This window comes from Eufriesea mexicana, unplaced genomic scaffold (genome assembly GCF_001483705.2).
Source record: "Eufriesea mexicana isolate 0111107269 unplaced genomic scaffold, ASM148370v2 scaffold1723, whole genome shotgun sequence".
Lineage (NCBI taxonomy): Eukaryota > Metazoa > Arthropoda > Insecta > Hymenoptera > Apidae > Eufriesea > Eufriesea mexicana.
In genome coordinates this window covers 263,007-283,903 of record NW_016909858.1, presented here as the reverse complement: position 1 = coordinate 283,903, position 20,897 = coordinate 263,007, and the positions used below count along the sequence as shown (strand labels likewise).

Here is a 20,897-nt window from a genome sequence, read left to right as displayed (position 1 = left end):
AGGGGGGGGGGAAAGCAAAAGATTTTAAATTTTATTTATACTAATTTTTGCTAGCTCTTGTTAACATTTAATAATATTCTTCGCAGCTGAATACGAAATAGGGACACCAGCTCCTGGCACACCGTGTTCTTTCACGGTAGACTCGGAATACAAACGTAATGGTAATATACTATCTCCTACGTATCCGGGAACATACCCTAAGGGTCTTACGTGTAGTTACCAATTTATCGGAAAACCAAGTCAACGAGTACGTCTTGAATTCCGAGATTTCGACTTATTCTTTGGGGGCCAACAGTATGTCCAAATTTTATATAAATAATCATTAACTAATTAACATAACGCACAATTACTTTCTCTTTCTTTCCTTTTTTTCACTTTTCATTTTTCTACCTGTCCACTGTTAAATTCTCATTTATTACAGTTGTCCTTTAGATTACGTGAAAGTGTACGATGGTTTAAACACTACATCAGCGGTTATAGGAACATATTGTGGTCAACAACGAAATTTGGTATTATATTCGTCGGAATCTAGTTTATATGTGCTATTTGTTACTCTTCAACGTACAGCAAACTCACAAAATCGTGGATTCAAGGGAATCTTTGAATTTTCCGAGAGTTTTGTTAAATTGGGTAAGTCTTCGAAATACATATTACGAATGCATAAAAAAAGTTTATTTTCATATTATAGAACAGTTTTCCTTTTTATATTTAATTCGGTTACGTATGTACATACGTATATATACATACACATGCATGCCTGTATATGTTTGTGTATGTATATGTACGTATACATAAATGTGTATTTATGTATACCTGTGCGTGTACACGCTCGTCTCTGTCTACTCAGACTTCATAACCGCTTACAAGGGTGAGCACATTCGTGGATCGGAATGTGATCAAAAGATTTTGAGTGGAAAGGAATCCTTTGGAGACGTTGTCAGTCCGAACTATCCATATCCGTATATACCGAAAGTCGTGTGTCGGTATTTCATCTATGGAATGCAAGATTCACAACATCTCGAGCGCGTTAGATTAGAATTCGTGGTATTTAAGATACCAAAGAATAAGACAACAGGAGAGTAAGTACAATTGTCTGTCCTGTTCTGTTGAAATGTTTCTTTTATCATTTTTTAGTTCTAATTAAAAATATTTGGTGTATCTATACTTGTTTGTCTGTATGATTGTAAGACACAATCTAAATTCCTCTTATCATGCTTTTGTCATGTCTATAGCTCATCTTGTCCCGATGGATATTTAAAGTTATACTTGAAAGGACAAGAAGCGACAGATTCTTATGACAAATTCGATCACGAATTGTGCGGTGTGGAAATCAATCCGCGCTATGTAGTTAGCGATGGCCCGAGGCTCGTGATGGTATTCAGTAGTGGTGAATCTCAAGGGCAAGGTTTTAAAGCACGGTGAGAGGAAAATACAATTCTCAATGTTTCTTTCGATAAAATGTATGTCACGAGTAGGAAAAGGTAATATCAAAACCACGTGTAACATATCTGTATTTGTAGATACAGCTTTGAAACGGAATATAAAATACCAGGTACCGCAGCACCTGATGGTAGCTGTACCTTCACATACCTCAGTTCCTCTCGCAAGAAAGGAGATTTTAATTCTCCACGACATCCTAGTAACTATCCAAGCGACACAAATTGCACGTATTTATTCTTAGCAACGCCGAACGAGCAAGTTACTCTAATATTTGATTATTTTAAAGTTCGAACAAAAAATACGAATATAACGGTTGGACATTATGGGTAAGTTGTTTAAAAAATCGCGTATTATTAGTGTATATGAAACATATTGCTATTATTGTTACCGTTGTTACTGATATCTATATTTATGGGTAATCTTTTATTCTTTAACAGAGTAGACGTTTGCCAAGATGACTGGTTAGAGATATACAATATGTATCGAGACAGTACAGAAAAACTGATAGGTAGATACTGCGGTAGTACTGCTCCAGGGCCAGTGGAATCTAATCTCGGCGCTCTCGGTTTAAGAGTAATTCTGCATTCGGACTCTGAGTTGGTTTATAGTGGTTTCAAAGCGCGCTACACATTTGAAGTAGCAAAACCTATTTCTGGAGGTAGCCGTAACAATCTAGTATCTTGGATTGGAATCGATCAAATTTATATTGAGTCGAATTTTTGAATTTTGTATGTTAAATTATATTAAATTCAAATTTATTCTTTCCGATCGTATTCTATTAATCAAATTTATATCGAATTTAAATTTTGAATAAATTCTTTTAGGAAATATAAGCAAAATGAGCTGTTTGTTTTTGTATTTTTCACATTGCAGATTGCGGATCGAATATAAGCAGTGTAAATTACGGAATTATTACTAGTCCGAATTTTCCAAATAAATACGATGGACCCGCAAGAAATCTTGCTAGCAAAACTTGCAATTGGTTTATAAGAGTCCGACCGAATCAGCGGATACTACTAAATTTTGAACTGTTTTCAGTAGAGGGTGATCAATCAGGTATATATATATATATATACACACATATATATGTATCTATATTTATATCTTTTTACCATAGTTTGATAATATCAATGAACGAAAATGAAATCAGAAATTTAATATTAAATCGAATTACACAAGTAAAAGCAATATGTCGTTTCTTTAGTACGTGGTTGTCCAGCCGCAGTGCTGCGCATGTGGTATTCTGCATCATCTACACCCATTGAATTGTGTGGCGTTAAAACGTCAGACGTTAAAACGTCAGACGTTAAATGGACTTACCTTTCTGAGGATAATAACATGCGACTTAGGTTCGTTGTTCGCACTCAAGATTGCTCATTCTATTCTGTTGTGTTTGTAAATATCAATCGGAGATGTGCGCACGCTCACAGAGGACAGAAATTTTCAGTATTGAACGCATCTATTCTGTTTCTTTCCTTCTTTTATTTTAGCTTCATATTGGCTGACAAAGCAGTTGGACAACAAGGATTTAGGGCCACGTGGACTGAAGTAAGCACAAATACCGACTGCCAGAATCAATTTTTCTGCAGTAAAAGTAAATACTGCATTGCAGAGTCGCTTCGGTGTAATAACATTTCTAATTGTGGCCCAGCCGATACTTCAGATGAAGAAAACTGTAAGTTTCGTAATCATTAGAAAAACACCAAGCCAACTTCTTAGAGAACGTGTGGTTGGATTCTATTACTTTTATTTTGCTTCTTTTGTCTAACTGCGTGAATCTATCGCGAGTACGTTTTCGCCTTGCGAGAGCGACAACACGCATATCTTCCGCCATGCGCTATACGTGTTAATGTTTGTACACATACACTGCAATGTAAATTCTTTGTGTGTACGCGCGCGCGCGTGCACACACACACCCACACACATCATTTCTAAATGCAATATTAAATATGTAATTTTCTATCATTTGTACTTTCTTAGATTCTAGATTGTTTTGTTACTCTACAAGTTCTTTTAGCGAATTCTCTTTGTACCGAATACAGTACTCTTAATTAATGCAAATGTATATGTTATGCATGCATATACGCAAGTGTATATGTATGTATGTGTATATGTATCTATTACGGATACGTATGCCATGAGCTCGTACACGCGCGCGCATGTGTGCGTGCGTGCGTGCGTGCCTACGTGCTTACGTGCAAATGTGTATATGTATAGACGTATATACATACGTGCAGGGTGTGTAAAAATTGGATACGATTTTAATTATTGAGATAATTGGAAGAGGGGAAGAATTTATTTTAATTGAAAATAATCTGAAATATCTACATCTCATACTTTTCGAGTTATAATGGTCGTATAATTTTTATATACCCTATACGTACGGAGATGCGCGCGCGTGTGTGTGCATTGTATGTCAGGTATGTTGATACATGATTAAAATCTAATCTGTTATTGTACTATATAAACACACGATTCATTTATTGCCAAATAATAAAATTGCAATATAAACAGATCAGTAAGAACACCGTATTCACAACGGATTGTTTCCAAGTTTCTCCGCAGATAGCTGAAATCGCGAATAGTAGCGAACGTTACATGTACTATACATGTTTATATATACACGCTATACATACAACATAATATATTGCTATACATGTTATTTGTCATTGGTAATAACTAATAATGAAGTAAAACACAACTTGTAATATAATGAATTAATAAAAAAGTAATGTATTTTATATACGTACTTATGTATATATTACTGTAAAAGCCCGAAGATTGACAGATCCTAGCATTTACCATAATGAGGTGGTAAAAGTCCGAAAGAGGTAAGCTCTTCCATTACTATTAGCACTTGCATTTCGGACTTTTCCACCAAATCGTTTCGATAAATGCATTTACGAACACCAATTGGAAAAGTTCCTTCTGTTTAATGTGCTGAATGTGCATATGTGGAATTATGTGAACCACGGGAGAAAATACAGAAAGAATAGAGAATTAAGTTCGAGCTAGATTTCATTTCATTCTGTAGAATAGGCTTAATTACAATCCCATCTTTCTAGCAATTTTTTTTTTTGTTATGGTTCACATAATCTTAAATATTGTCACTTATTTCAGACTTTTATTAACCTGTATTGGTAGACCCTAGCATTTATCGAAATAGATTAGTAAAAGTCCGAAATAGAAGTATTTGGAAAATTTTGTCGTGCCTTTAGCATCTCATTATTTTACCGACAAAGCCTAAGATTTATCAATCTTTTAGTTTTACAGTAACACACGCGCGCGCGTGTGCACGCACATAGGCATATACACGCATAGACACACACACACAGAAGGATCATCTGTTTCACCTATTTCTCGTTCATGTAGTAATGATGATGTAGAAAATATGTATAAATGATACACTCTAATATAAGTTGTAGCTGATGTATGATAACATATGATATATGATATATGATATATGATATATATATATATATATATATATATATATATATATATATATATCATATATATGACACGATAACTAGCTTTTGACTAATTTTTTCAAACTACAGTCAACCGTGGATACGTAATCTTACTGTACACATATTATAATATAAGGAAATTAGTAGAATCTAGCTACCTGTCTACCTATGAAAATATTCCTATATGTATGATAACCAAAAGTTGGTAAATCCTGCACGAAGCATGTGTTTTTCAATTTATTTTTGTCAAAGGTGTTAAATACGTAATATTATCATGTAAATCACATGACTTCAGTAATATACGTATACCAATGGAGAGTAAGTCAATGATATTTGACATTGAAAAGATTTAAATAGAGAACAAATGTTAAGTAAAACTCAAAGTGAAATACAGATATATATATGTAATAAATGCATAATATTTTGGGTAAGTAGTACGTAGCTGTGTGTACAGGTGAGTGAATGGCAAGATTGAGTAGATGAATGACTGTGTGTGGTGTCGCAGGTGCAGCATCAGCCCCATTGTCACCAGCACTGGCTGGAGTCTCTGCCATGCTTCTTCTCTCTCTGTGCTTTGTGTTCGTGGCCATCTGAGCCCTTCATGAAGCTTCCGACGATCCGGCATGTTATGATCTCCCCTATCACGTGAGTTCACTCACAGTATTGCACATGTATCGCGCTTAATTTTTATACAACAAAAATTACATAATAACTACCTTCTGAATATGGATTAAATAGTGTCTTACGCATACGAATAGCAACGGAATGGATGACTGGCGCACAACCATTTACAGTATTTTTATACGTGTATAATTACAGATACAACATATAAAATTACTTGCACTACAACTATTCCTTTATTACAGTAATTAGGCAAATAAGTTTTTATACTTAGTTGTTCTAACATATATAATTTTGTGAATATCACACGAATAAATATTTTGTCAGCAATTTCATTCTCATATTTATCAAACAAATTCCAAAGTAATCGCGAAATATTTATATCGTTTTAAAGTTTCCTTTATGTTTGACAAATTTCATAAAAGAAATGCATGATTACAGATGAATGCAAATTTATTTATATACAGTAGCATGTAAATTTTTTCTCTTTTTCTCTGTTTCTCTGTTTTACATACACGTGCGTCATCGCTATCTCACAATACACAAAAATACATACATACATTTTTTTGCTAGGCCTGTTATTTCTTCCATCTATCCCTTTTCAAAGACTACAAACTATTAGGCTCATACGCATACTACTTTCAATTGTCTTTATATTTAACTTTTCCAGAGCTTTTTACTTTCTCTTTATTTTTCTTGGCAATTCCATTTAAATTAAATTTTGTGAATATCAATTTAATGAAAAATAGTTTTAAAAACAATTTTGATTAAGTTATTCGTGAATTACAATGTCCAATGACTTAATAAAATAAACAGGCGTTTAGAGAAATAGTAGAAAACAAACAAACGTTACAAGAGAATGTGGATAATTGAACAAATGTTTGATAGAAGCTTATTACATTTCAGGTGATACAGATGTACAGACGAATAATTATGCTGTCCCCGCGGGTTATGCCATCGGTACTGTATTGATAGCATTGATAGTTTGTCTTTTCTATCATCGAAAGCTAAAGAGACGAGTTAAAACTATGCGTCATAACGATTTGCGTGAACGCATAGATGAGAGGCATCATAATGAAAATCTTCTTCAACATCATCACCACTATCATCATCATCATCATCATCGTCATCGTCATCAAAATCAGTATCAACAACAGCAGCAGCAGCAGCAACAGCAACAACAACAACAACAACAACAACAACAACAACAACGACAACGACATTATCAAGATCTGACCAACGATTCAAGATATCATCTAGAATCATCGACCAGTCCAATGAGCGAGAGCGATGTTGAAGAAGCTAGTAGTTTCAACAGTGTGTGACATCGTGCTACGTAATTTAAATCGTGTTTACTATTTTGTTTTGTTCATGTCATGATTATAATATTTTATCGATAAAATATCGCATTTCTACCTCGATGATCGATTTAGCTATATCTCCATTGCATCAGGGATCAGATGAAAGCGACGATACTCGTTTTTTTTTTTAAATAACTTGTTACGCGATAGAATATTCGAACAGCCTTGAATTTACATCAGCGTAAAACAAATTACTCATTGTTTGTCGAGTTTTATTGACTATTCCGTATTCGCATAATAGAAAATGTCCATACGTTTTTTTATATAATTTATACATCACTCATAACCTACGATTTAATTTTCAGTGAATGTATGATTAAACGCGATTCGTCTTCCTCGTGCTTTGGATAATTTAAAAATAGCTGCTAATATATACATGAACGTTTTCCAATAATATGTCTAAATGGTTTTAATACAATTAGAAACAAGATATATAAAGTCGTATAAGTCAATAGACTCGTATCTGAAGAACGATCAAAGATAGATCAAAATAATGCGACAAATAACGTCGAGCTGTAATTTGTGTATCGGCAATAACTTAAATGAAAAATATATTACTATATTAGTTATTTCATCAAAGATAATGTTTAAAAAAAGAAACATCGTTATTCTCTTTTTTCTTACTTGCTCTTTCATGAATTTAATTAAATTCTAGCAAAATATGATTAAAACATTAAGTTAAGATTACTTTACATTATATTCCGATCTAGTTGAAATGTCTGATTAAATGGAATATACATTATCGCACACATTCTTGTCAAAAATAACTCATTCACATGCTATATAGTTAAATGCAGCATACATATTCATTTGACACATACAAAGGTGTATTTCTTTCATAGCTACCAAACAATTCATTTGTAAATATGTTTTGGTAGGTTTAAATATAATCTATTATCAAATGATGAGATCTACACCATCGAATAACCACTTTAGGATTATAAATACATATATAATAGTTACCGAGAAAGGTATCCATACACCGCAACACGTTCAGTTTAAACAGTAATAATTTTGATTATAGAAGTCTAGTTATCTATAAAAGGCACATAATATGTGCCTTTGTGAATGTAAGAAAAATTAACAAATTACTCAATTTTTGTGATTAATTTGTGAACGTTCATAATTGCATAGAATAAAGTAAAAGCCAACTGCGTAGCACGTTTTGAAAAGCACTTACGCTTCCATCATTTTTTTTTCGCAAAGGAACAGTTAAAATCGAACAAAAATCTGCTTTCTAGTTAGAAGATAGTCTATTCTATGCTAATCAATCGAAAAATCCAAATCTATAGCCGAAATTTCGAAAATATAAGCGATAATATCTAATTACGCAGCATGTTTTGAGAGGTACTTGCACTTCCATCATTATTTTTCGCAAACAAACAGTCAAAATCAGAAAAGTCATCAAACTAATTAGAGGAGAGCCTATTCTAACGAAGTAAATCGAACAATTCTTATCAGCATCCCTATTTCGAATAGATAAGCGAGAACAGGTAACTACACACTAGCTTATCACAGGCACTTGCACTCCCGTCACTATACTTTGCAAACAAACAGTCAAAATCAGATAAAAGCCATTGAACTAAATAGAGAAGAGCCTATTGTAACGAAGTAAATCGAGAAATTCTGATCCACTATCGAAATCTAACATATATAAGCGATGATAGATTACTATGTAGGGCATTTTGACAAGCACTTGCATTTCCGTTACTTTATTTCGTATATGCACCGTCACTATCGAAGAAGACTTGAGAAAACTATTAAGAAACTGCTTATTCCGAGCAATGTTGATCAGATATTCCAATGGACAACCGAAATCTAGAATCTACAATCGATAGTAGATAACTACGCTGTGTCATTTGTCGATCGTGCTGATACGATTCGCACTCGGATCACTTCATTTCGCACATATATCGTTGCACGATTGGCACTATGTAACTTCACTTCGTTCCACACGTGATTTATTACCACCGAACTAACGTTGGCCGTTAGATTTCTTGATCTTGGTATTTTTGTCACAATTTCGAAAACTTGTACTGTGTTCTATTCATAACTATTACGACGATGTTGCAAAACTAACCTACAATTGCTATGTTACAAAGTAATACCCGTCACGTCGCGTTATTGTTCTTAAATATATATTTCGTTAGTTGCCGCAATTAAAACATCAATCAGTGATATCACTACTTCACGAAATGTCTTGAGGAGATATTGAATGTTTCACTTTGACACGTGAAAATATTTCACCATATGTTACCGGTATGTTCTCTTTGACACTGACTGGACGGTGAGGTTGCACAAGCTACACATTTTTCTCGCGGGAAAATACTGCATCTTTGAAATAGCCATGTGCTAAACTATCGATGTAGAATATTAAACGATACCTCTTATATTTATTAATATCAATGAAGCAAATATAAATATATTTCTGTTACGAAAATGATAAATTAAAGAATTTCCATTATAAAAACGTTATAAATTAATAAAATTAATTATAAAATTAATATCAAAAATATAATATATAGTAATATATATTACATATTAGTTACAAAATTTGGTACATGAGCATTGTGACCACCTTTATTGAACATATTTTCATAAAATTCTATAAATACGATTAACAATGTGTGGAAGCATTCTTAGATATATAATATGTTGTGTAAACATTATTATGTACATATATGTTATGTAAATTCGTAAAATATGTTAAAAGCGGGAATTTTAGCTTATTTTAGGATGGATTATGGGTATGGTTATAGAGGAGTCCTTTAGTAAATATTAATTTTAGCTACTGTTCACTGTTTTAATTTTAAAAAGTTGGTTTAAACACATATATGTTAAAAAATATCGTTACAGGGCAGTAAATTACATTTTTATATGAAAAAATAATTGTACATATGTAAATTACTGTACCTATTGCTATTACAAATTATATGAAGCATATATCGACAATAAACTATATAATAACAATTATAAAGGGTTCAAGATCTGTGGAAAATCGGTTGAGCTCAGGAATTTCCGTTTGACCATGGTAAGGTTACCCTCATATAGGGACTTGACGGTCACAAATCACGTCAGTTGCTCCTCGGCCGTCGTAACGTGTACATCGTAACTTAAGCCACCTAAATTGACGTATTCATTTATTTTTCACTTATAATAATTTATTTATTTTATTTATTGACTATTCACTTCCAGTTATTTATTTAAATTAGTTTTTTATTTTTCACTTTCAATAATTTATTTAATTAATTAAGTAAGCTAATTTATTTATTACTCACTTTTAATAATTTATTTAACTTTATTATTTATTTTTCATCTTTAATCATTTTCGAATTTCATTTCTTAGGTTTCTGTTCCTATCCCAAATTCAAAGTAGTGCTCTATTATACCCTTCAAATATCTCAATATCTTCTTCAATCCATTCATATTCGTCATTTTTGGATCATGGATAAACTGTGATAAGCATTCCACTGCATTCTATTCAAATACATAAGTTTCCCTAATAATTCTTGATATTAGTTTGTCTTGCATCTTCTGCTGTTCCCATGGTTATCCATATTGACATTTACATCCATTGGGGGTTGACACTGCATTACATTCCCTCATTCCATAGAACTCCAACAATTTTTTTATATAGTTTCTTAAATGCAAATGGATTTTTCCATTGTTCTGTTCCATTCACATTTCCAAACCTGTTCTAGCTTCCCCTGATAATTTCAATATTTATATTTTGTTCTATTACCTTCATGGTTTTTCTTTCATATTCTTGATTGCTTACTATTATAACCATGTCATCTAAGTGTACTCCACAGAATAGAAATCTATGATTTTCCACTTTGCAAAATTACACATCAGTAAGGTATTTATTCCAACACTTTTCTGCCTGTTGTGAATTCCTAAATCCAACAATTTCCAATTCATCATTTTTCTTAAATTTTTCTCGCTCTTATTCTTCAATAGTTGAATTTCATTGAATTTCATATCACGTTCATTTTACATCTTCTCCTTTTCCGGTAAGTATATTCTGTATGTATCATTTGGTGCAATTTTTTAAAATATTCCTTTGCAACTGTTTAGTTAAAATTTGTGTACTAGTCCCTCTTTATTTAATGCATAAGTAATGCTGCAAAATCTTTTTATATACCCTATGTTTAGCTTTATCTTATACTAAACCTTATAAGGAGTTCTTTAATGGACATTTAATTGTGTTCTTTTTTTTATATTGACTGCCGTACTCACTATCTCTGCCCAAAAATACATTGGCAAATCTGAATCCATGACAAGTGCCCTTGTCATCTCTATGTTGTATTTGTTCTTCCTCTCAGCAACCCCATTGCACTGCGAGTATCCTGGCTGGAATCAAATCATGTTTTATTTTCTTTTGATGTAACCAAACCTGGAGGTCTTGTCCCATAAACTCACCTCCATTGTCTGAGCACATAAGTATTTTTCAACTTCTTGACAAATTGATTTTCTTTTAATGTTACCTATATTTTTATTTCCTCAGCTGTCTGGCCCTTTTCCTATAATAGTAAGACCAATAATTACTCTCGAATGAATCATCAATAGATAAAACGTACCTTTTACCTCCATTTAACATTGGCTTTATTTGCCCAATCAAGTCCATGTGTCCCATTATTCCTGCTACTTTTATAATTTCCAAGTTCCTATAGATATTTCTACAGTGCCTGGCACTGTAAGAGAAGTCTTAAAATTTACTTCGTTTGGTATTTGCGATTTGTCTGTTATATTTTTATTTAAGTCAAAATAAAATTCATACTATCTGAAAGCTGACAAGTAGAGTGCAAGTCCTTCGGGTCACCGATTTAGTTGAAACTTTGCAGGTTTGTAGATTTCGTCACGCAGTTCAAGAAAATATATCGTTATAACCGCAACTACTAAATAGTTTTTGAGATATTTACCATTAAAATTTTATTACTTCCTTAATTACAGATTTATTTCCAATAGTTTTGAAGTAGGGTCGTGGTTTAACGGCGACAGTCCAGAATTCTTATGCTGGAGGACAGAGGGGTTCTATTCCCGTCAATAGTTGGTATTTTTTTCAATCTATTTTTTATTTTGTACTCATTTTTCGCCTATGAAAACATTGTAAATAAACAATTGTGAATAAAATTTCTTAATAAAAAAATGTATTTTTTACCCTTTCTTATGCTAGTATATATTTATTACAAAATAATAAGAATATTATGTAAGAAAAACAGTTTTCTATAGCAATCTTATTTACTGTAGAAAGAACACGAAAATATGAATAATTATTAACAACAAATTAACTAGCATCAAATTATGTACAAACATTGTACAACAATGTTACCTATAATTCCAACTTTGCTGCGCAGCTATAAATGTTCATGAATTAATTACAGAAACTTGGAAATTTATTCATTTTCTACTGCCGAATTGATTTATTCAGATGTATTAGGAGCACATAACCAGAAGAGGTATCTAGTTCGAACAAAAATTTTACCGCCTGCGATCAGCGCCATCTATGATTTTGGACCCAAACCTCAGAAAAGTAATAAGAATATAGAATAGGCGAGGAGGTCGTCGAAGAGCTCGTCGCGTGACAGACAAGGACAGAAAGGGGCTAGAAAAGGATAGAAGGGCTTCAGCAGTGAAAAATTAATAAATCTCCAAGTTTCTATAATTAATTTATCAACTTTTATATTTTCATTGCAAAGCTGGAACTTTAGACAACATTCTTATATAATTTTCATAAAGAATTTAACTCTAAATTGTTAATTATTAATTATTGTTATTGGCATCTATGATTTCGTAACGACGACCATCACGATCTTCTGTGAAAATAATTAATACTAAACGAAACTAGAAGCAAAATGTGAACAAAAGTGATAGACGTATAAAGACGCCCCAGAGTGTCGTTTATATAATGCGTGCATGAAGTTCAGAAATTGATTACGCAGAAGATAGTAATTCATGAAAAACCAATGGCGTCTTCAACAACAATTCAAACACTGCGTAGAATAATCATTAATAATTAATTAATTAGGGACAAATTTATATCGAAAAATATATTGAAAAGTTCTTGAAGGATCTGCCTTTACGATGCAATTATAAAAGTTTATAAATTAATCGCAGATATTGAGTAATTAGTGAATTTTCTACTATCGATTTGATTTATTAAAATATATTAGGAGCACATAACCAGAGTTCGTAAGCTAACATCAGAGCCATCTATGATTTTAGACTCGAAGCTCGAGTTCCGCAACGAGAACACAGATGAGAATGTTGCCTAAAGTTCCAGCTTTGCAATTTAATTATAAAAATTCATTAATTAATTACAGAAATTGAGTAATTTATTAACTTTTCACATTCGGAGCCCTTCTATCCTTTTCTATCTCCTCTCTGTCCCTGTCTGTCACGTGACGAGCTCTTCGACGACCTCTTCGCCTATTCTATATTCCTATTACTTTTCCGAGCATATGGTCCAAAATCACAGATGACGCTGATCGCAGGCGGTAAAATTTTTGTTCGACCTAGATACCTCTTCTGGTTATGTGCTCCTAATACATCTGAATAAATCAATTCGGTAGTAGAAAATGAATAAATTTCCAAGTTTCTGTAATTAATTCATGAACATTTATAGCTGCGCAGCAAAGTTGGAATTATAGGTAACATTGTTGTACAATGTTTGTACATAATTTGATGCTAGTTAATTTGTTGTTAATAATTATTCATATTTTCATGTTCTTTCTACAGTAAATAAGATTGCTATAGAAAACTGTTTTTCTTACATAATATTCTTATTATTTTGTAATAAATATATACTAGCATAAGAAAGGGCAAAAAATACATTTTTTTATTAAGAAATTTTATTCACAATTGTTTATTTACAATGTTTTCATAGGCGAAAAATGAGTACAAAATAAAAAATAGATTGAAAAAAATACCAACTATTGACGGGAATAGAACCCCTCTGTCCTCCAGCATAAGAATTCTGGACTGTCGCCGTTAAACCACGACCCTACTTGAAAACTATTGGAAATAAATCTGTAATTAAGGAAGTAATAAAATTTTAATGGTAAATATCTCAAAAACTATTTAGTAGTTGCGGTTATAACGATATATTTTCTTGAACTGCGTGACGAAATCTACAAACCTGCAAAGTTTCAACTAAATCGGTGATCCGAAGGACTTGCACCTTCCTTGTGAGTTAATTTTCTAACTGCTTATGTGCCTTTCATAGCTAAGTAGCTTTCTGCAATAAAAGTTATTATTGTTTAAACCAAACGTATTACGATGTATGGATACTTCTTTCTGTGACTGTAAGTAAATGCATCTTATTTCTTGGTGCGATGAATATACATACGTGGTTTTATAAAATTCAATATATTCTCATTGTAGGAAATAAGTCCGTTCGCCTTTCCGGTGAACTTAAAACGCTATATAGATTCTTTGTGGATTTTGATAATTTTTAAATATGTTGTAAACAATATTTTGAACAATTTTTTGCTGTATATATAATAACTGACGCACAGTGGAGTAAATGCATTGAGAACCTGGATAAAATCCAATTCGAAAAATTTTACATAAGCTATAAAATTTTTACGACTATCTATGTAATCAACTCGCGTAAGTATATTATGGTCGTTGTCCATTAATCGTTAAATCATCGTACTTTGCATGACTAAATTCTTAAAAATTGAAGTCTTAAAATACAATCGACTTTATTAAAACCAGGAGAATTTGCGTAAAACATATGGAAAAATACAATTCTTTTTTAAATGGTTATATCTTCGTTAAAAGATACGATTTCTCGATAATATTTAACTTACTACAAACGCAAATGATTATACCTTTCAACAGTATATGTAAATACATAAAAATTGCAAAGAAAGAATGTTCTTTTTACCAATAGCACTTAATAAATAGTAAAGATATTTTACACTTTAAAACATTTATATTTAAAAGCAAATTTTACACTCTGGATCCTAATTTCATAGATACTATTTAAACCGCAGCTTATCTTTGGTGTCTATAAACTCATCGCCCTAATAGCTGAACAGGTGAAGTTTTCGTTTAGTTGCCCCCTTACCGATTTCAATGATTTTCAAATATGTTATAAAAAATCAAATTATGAACAACTTATTCCGCTGACAATATTACCGGTTAGCTTTAATTTCCGAAATAATGCGAGATATATGTATACATACATAAGGCTGAATTGAATGTAACAATACTAAAGGAATTTCTCAAATATCGCGAAAACTAAAGTCAATTGAAAATATTGCCAGACGATTAAGTTGTTAAACATTTGATCCTTTATAACATATTACAACAAATCGCACACATTTCTGATCAACATTAAATTTTTATGAGATGCAGAGGAGGGTGGATAAATACTAAATATAAAATATTAGTTTCGGTACCTAGTAGTCTCCGAGATATTAATGAAAAACTTTTAGCGTTATGTATAGAAATTTGTCTATACAGACGTAGTAAAAGCAACCATTTTCTTTATGGTAGTAGCCGTCGTCGAATATTCAATAGTCGATGACACGTACTGATATCTGACCTGAATTTCTATAAGGAGATCTAAGACCTATTTTAGATAAAAAGAAACTAATGCTTGACGTGTAGCACGTACCCAACCCTTTACCTCTTGTCCTCAAAATTTGATGTCAAAATCCCTAAATTAATTAAATCTCCTAACAGGTTTACAAACGAAATCCCGCTTGCCTTTCTTTTTTTATTTTCTTTTATTCTACCGATAAACATTTGATTTTGTGACAAAAGACATATAAAAGAATATAAATCGTATTTAAAATGTGTGTAATTGGGGAAAATGTTTCTCTCTTTTAGATTAGCGTCGTAAATAAAATCGTCTCACGCTCAAAAATATACACGCGTATAATACATAAATAACTATTTATCATCAACATTACTAATTACGAGTTTTAAGTGACACATTATCACTATTTTGAACAAACCAGTGGATTTGAAACGACGCATAAAATTATATACAAAATACATTCATAGTTTACAAATTATTCGGACGTTGCTTGATAATAAGAAGAAAAGGAATAACAGAAGACAAAAACAAAAAAATAACCGTACACATAAATGTATGTTACTGTATATTAAAAGGCAATGGAATAATGCTAGCAAAAGAAGCAAAACTCATTATTTACACAGTAAACATTTTTTCCGAAAATAAAAACATACATTAGTTACATTTAATTGAAAAAAAGTGAAAAATATTTTTTTATTTATGAATTACATCATGAACTATTTATGCAACATAATGATATTGCGAAGTTCAAGAAACTCTCATGTTCTTTCTTTTTTCTGTGCAGGTAATTACTTGAAGTCCAAGGGGGACATATTTAGTAAAATCAATTTTTCATTTCAGACCTACTACATATCAATATAGAATACAAAACAGAGTATAAAGAAGGCAGGAAAATTAAGTGGATAAAAAGAGAATAACAAATAGAAAACGAATGAAAATATCCAACTAGACTTGCACATATTGTTCATCATCGGTATCCCCATTAATCGAGTCAGTAGAATGATTCTGATGTATCTGTTCATAATCAACATTAAATAATATATGTTTTTTTATTTTCTCATATCCATTTGTATTATGTTCGGTTTTATATGTATTCATTAGTTCGTACGGTGGTTCTTCAGAACAATTAACACTCATATATTTCACGGTTTCATAATTGGGATCACCGTGATTAACAGATTCATAGTTAGGATCAGTGTCACTATCTACAGGTCGACAAACTGACGCATAATTAGGTTCTCCTGAATCATGTGGCATACTTTCATAATTTGGTTCTGAATCTGTGTCTAGATCTATTTCAGGTCTCTTCTTTAATCTCACTTTTTCATATCCCGGATCTTCACTACTAGCGTTACTAATTTGACGATGCTTAAACGGTACGGAATAAGACGGGAGGGAAGAGGAAAAAATAGATGTTGATGATGATGATGATACCGGTGCCGGTGGCGGGGCTGATGCCGATGCCGATGCCGATGCCGATGCCGATGCCGATGCCGATGCCGATGCCGATGCCGATGCCGATGCCGTTGCCGTTGCCGTTGCCGTTGCCGGTGTCGATGTCGGTGTCGGTGTCGGTGTCGGTGTCGCTGTCGATGTTGGCGTCGGCGTCGGCGTCGGCGTCGGCGTCGGCGTCGGCGTCGGCGTCGGCGTCGGCGTCGGCATCGATGCTGACGCCGATGTCAATGTCGATGTCGATGCCGGTGCTAATGATGATGCAGATACCGGTGCCGGTGTCAGACCCGATGATGATGATGGTGATGATGATGATGATGATGATGATGATGATGATGATGATGATGCTGATGGCGATGACGACGACGATGATGATGATGATGATGATGATGGTGATGATGATGATGATGATGACGATGATGTAGATTCAAGAGGAGCGGAAGAGGAAGAAGGAAAAGAAGCCGTAGAAGGGGGAGGAGAAGATAAAGAAAAAGGAAAAGAAGAGGAGGAAGAAGAAGCAGGTGACGTTACTAGTAATTCTACTGCATTATTCCGTTGAGAAATCGAGACAGAGCTATCAGACACAATTTCCAGAGTGACACACTGTTGAGGGCATAACACCTGATAGTTCGGGTCACAGGATTCTCTAACCATTGAATGTTTCTTAAGAAAATCACTCTCCATGGTTTCATAGCCATGATCAAGTTGAAAATGTACTGGATCCGTATCGTTGCTACTCCTAAACGTCGAACAATATGATTTTATTGATTCTTCCGCACTTTGATGAAGATTATTATCATTAAGAATATCGGGTTCCTCCTTCTGTATCTCCATGGAATCATGACTACACAATAAAACCTTATTATTACTTTCAATAAGGCATGGCTTCTGAACAGAATTAACGTCGAACAATTCAGAATGCAAATTTCCCTGAGAAATCGAATGTGTATCATTTTGTTGTTCTTCCACGTCTTTTTTCTTTTTCATTACTTTCGCGTACATATCTTCTAGAGATTTTCCATTAGATAATGCTAATTTAAGTCGATCCTCGTTCTTTGCCCTTTTCTCAATTGATGCGTATACTTCCGCGGTTCCTTCCGGTGGAAGTGGTAACGGAGAGTTAGCCTGACGTTTCTCTGGCTTCGGGGATCCAGGATTTATGATGGAGCTATTTGCACTTGAAGAGGAAGCTATAGATAGAGGAAACAATACAAGATTTTGTATAAAAATTTTATTCTAATTTCCAATTGTAGAAACGATAATAAAATATTGTAATAAAATAAGTCATTGATATTTATCAATTACCTTGCCTTGAATGAGCATGTGCAACATGCCGTAAACTATCGACACTTGGAGGTTGTGGCACAGGGAATGTTTCATCTGAACGAGATGGAACTCGAGTGAATAACGTTTGCTCATTTTGTACACGTTGAAACTCTGTTATCGTCGGTTGTATTTGTGCGTATGTTTCGCTACCACTAGTGTATACCTTATCTTGTTCATCGATTGCAGCATACATTTCATCTATAAAATAAAATAAAACTTATCAATAATAAAACAAGATAAGAAAGGCACAAGAAAGAATACGCGTTGTGTACGTTGCCTAGAAGCTGGTTGCTATCGTTATAACAATCCGTGTATGTATACGTGTACGTATATACCAGAATCATCCGACACAGTCGCGTAATGGGGATCCGTGAATGGTCGGATAGATTGACTCTGTTGACAAATTGTTTTTGTTTGTGCGATTATATTAGCTAGAGGCTCTCTTACGCTGATGCTTGTGTATCCTTCTACGTGAAATAAAAGAAAAGGAAAAATATATATATTTTGATTTCGGTTAATGTAAATCTAGAAAACAGTATTAAGAATCGATCTATAAAAAAACAAAATATTTACTAGAATCTTGAGAATCTCCGCTAAAATGTTGTTGCGGACTGTTCGACTGAGATTGCAATGGTTGTGAAAGCAACATCAACAATGGCGGTGTCATATAAGGTAAATCTTGATTAGCTTGTACTCCACCAGATATGGCATTAGCCGCCTGAATATCACACGGACCAGTGGATTCAGTGGACAGAAGCGAATTATGTGATGAGGACCGCCGTGTTCTTGGTGGTGCAACTGGGTTTCCATTAATTTGAGCCGTCGACGTCGATGGTTTCTCAACATCGATGACTTGTTTAATATTATTTCTACAATATTTGATATTAATTTTTCCTTTCTTATAAGAAATATATATGTGTATATTAATGCAAGAAAAAGAAATTTTAACAATATATCTATGTTTATAGCTCTGAAATTATTACCGACTCGATCGACTAGCCTCAGATTTTTGAATGTTTTGAAGTTGAGCATATGGATGTTCAACTGGAATAAACATAAATGATTACCACAAATAATATAAAACAAATATTAAAAATAAAAACCAGCAGAATAATTTTATAATAATTCTTATATTTATACCATTGTCTGAATTAGGAGATGATGCAAATCTTAAATACTGATCATCTGAGCTTTCTTGAGTCAATGGATTTTGATGTAAAATTTCTGGCACATCCAATTCAGATGCTTCTTCTTTCCCTGTTAAATTAAACATAATATCAATATTAAAATAATGGGAACATTTGTAGCATAAAATACGCTCAATGAAATTAATTTATCTTTCATTTAAAATAAAGAAGTACTAAAATAAATATTATATATATATAAATGCTAAAATAATGTTAGTAGATTACTGATAACCTTTCATCGAAAATACCTGTATCCCGTACTGTAGCGTACAATTCCGAATGATCACCAATCGTTTCAGTGATTTCGTAAATATCTTGAGATACAAATACATCTGTATTTTCATGCTTTTTTTCTTTATCTTTTGGAATATCTGGAAGACTTCTATTAGCACTTGTTGACCTGTTATAACAAATTTTTCTTGATTTCAAAGTAAACAACATGTGATAATATATTAGTATTTATTAACATTTATATAACATATAGAATATTAACATTTATACTTAGCAAACAACATAATATAAAATCAGTGATATGATAGAACCTTTTCCCATTGTCAACAATATCATGCGTAGCTATAGAGAGGGCATCAGCCATTGGAATTCCATTAAAGCCATCATTGTCAGAATTGTTTAGAGTTACCATTCCAGCGAGGCCAAGAAATTCATTCCTATTTAAAGGAATTACAACTGAACGTATCCTTGTAAATGATACGATAAACTGCATTCTTAGTTCCAATGTAAAATATAATTCTATTACCATTAGCGAGAACGTACATAACATTACTCTTTAAAAGAAGATTAGGGTATATTAGTAATTATAAATGTATAATACATTACTTGTTCTCATTACGTCGGCAGCTGCAAATACAAGCAACAATGAGACCAAGGAAGCACAGCAATGCCCCAATAGAGACGACCCAGTAACACCAGGCACCTTCCTCGAGAAAAGGTTGTATCATGTTATGGCATGTATTTTTAGTTCCTACAAAATGCAGCTTTTTAAACTGTAGATAAAATAGAAGACATTTTTTTACCTTTCAGTCAAATCATTGTGGAAGAATCGACTTGCTTTATCTTTGACATCTTGCAACTTTATATTTTCAAGAAAATGATGAAGTGTTGATATTATTCTTTCGTTTACACTTTTTTCTTTTTTCTGTGCTGTTTTTCACTCCCTTTCTCCCTCTCGCTCTCATACACACAGACACACACACACACAAAATCTCTCTCTCTCTCTCTCTCTCTCTCTCTCTCTCTCTCTCTCTCATAAAATCATTGCTAATGTTACATTACATTTTGTTTAGTTATAAATATCTTATATAAAATTCACATTTGCAATCGCTCAATATGCTTGGATAACATTTGAATATTCGAAATTGTTGTGTGACGACTGATTGATCAAAAATGGTCAAAATCATTTTGTTCTTTATTGTAGATATTTAATAATATTGCTATAATATATATATATATTATATATATATATATACAT

The 20,897-nt window shown here is 32.8% G+C and overlaps 2 protein-coding genes across 4 annotated transcripts in view; one reads left to right on the top strand and one right to left on the bottom strand.

Annotated features, from left to right (window-relative positions):
* LOC108548689 (dorsal-ventral patterning tolloid-like protein 1) overlaps positions 1–7,047 on the top strand; it is a 10,100-nt gene extending 3,053 nt beyond the window's left edge. Inside the window, exons 6-16 of one of the 3 annotated variants that reach the window (XR_001890280.1) lie at positions 87–294; positions 422–630; positions 848–1,079; positions 1,233–1,418; positions 1,521–1,766; positions 1,878–2,098; positions 2,314–2,496; positions 2,645–2,789; positions 2,931–3,115; positions 5,416–5,555; positions 6,438–6,507. Coding sequence is in view for 2 of the 3 variants with exons in the window: in XM_017901761.1 (XP_017757250.1) it covers positions 87–294; positions 422–630; positions 848–1,079; positions 1,233–1,418; positions 1,521–1,766; positions 1,878–2,098; positions 2,314–2,496; positions 2,645–2,789; positions 2,931–3,115; positions 6,438–6,856 (2,234 nt within the window). In the remaining variant the exon portion in view is untranslated. Of the gene's footprint in view, positions 1–86; positions 295–421; positions 631–847; positions 1,080–1,232; positions 1,419–1,520; positions 1,767–1,877; positions 2,099–2,313; positions 2,497–2,644; positions 2,790–2,930; positions 3,116–5,415; positions 5,687–6,437 lie in introns of those variants that run through there. The other 2 variants (XM_017901761.1, XM_017901763.1) reach the window with 2 other exon arrangements.
* Positions 7,048–16,229: 9,182 nt separating this feature from the next.
* LOC108548629 (flocculation protein FLO11) overlaps positions 16,230–20,897 on the bottom strand; it is a 5,163-nt gene continuing 495 nt past the window's right edge. The window contains exons 2-10 of the mRNA XM_017901662.1: positions 20,246–20,498; positions 19,951–20,076; positions 19,657–19,808; positions 19,362–19,478; positions 19,205–19,265; positions 18,795–19,090; positions 18,557–18,688; positions 18,201–18,419; positions 16,230–18,085 (exon numbers count right to left, since the gene is read on the bottom strand). Of these exons, the coding sequence (XP_017757151.1) occupies positions 16,389–18,085; positions 18,201–18,419; positions 18,557–18,688; positions 18,795–19,090; positions 19,205–19,265; positions 19,362–19,478; positions 19,657–19,808; positions 19,951–20,076; positions 20,246–20,367 (2,922 nt within the window). The 5' untranslated portion in view covers positions 20,368–20,498 and the 3' untranslated portion in view covers positions 16,230–16,388. The remainder of the gene's footprint in view (positions 18,086–18,200; positions 18,420–18,556; positions 18,689–18,794; positions 19,091–19,204; positions 19,266–19,361; positions 19,479–19,656; positions 19,809–19,950; positions 20,077–20,245; positions 20,499–20,897) is intronic.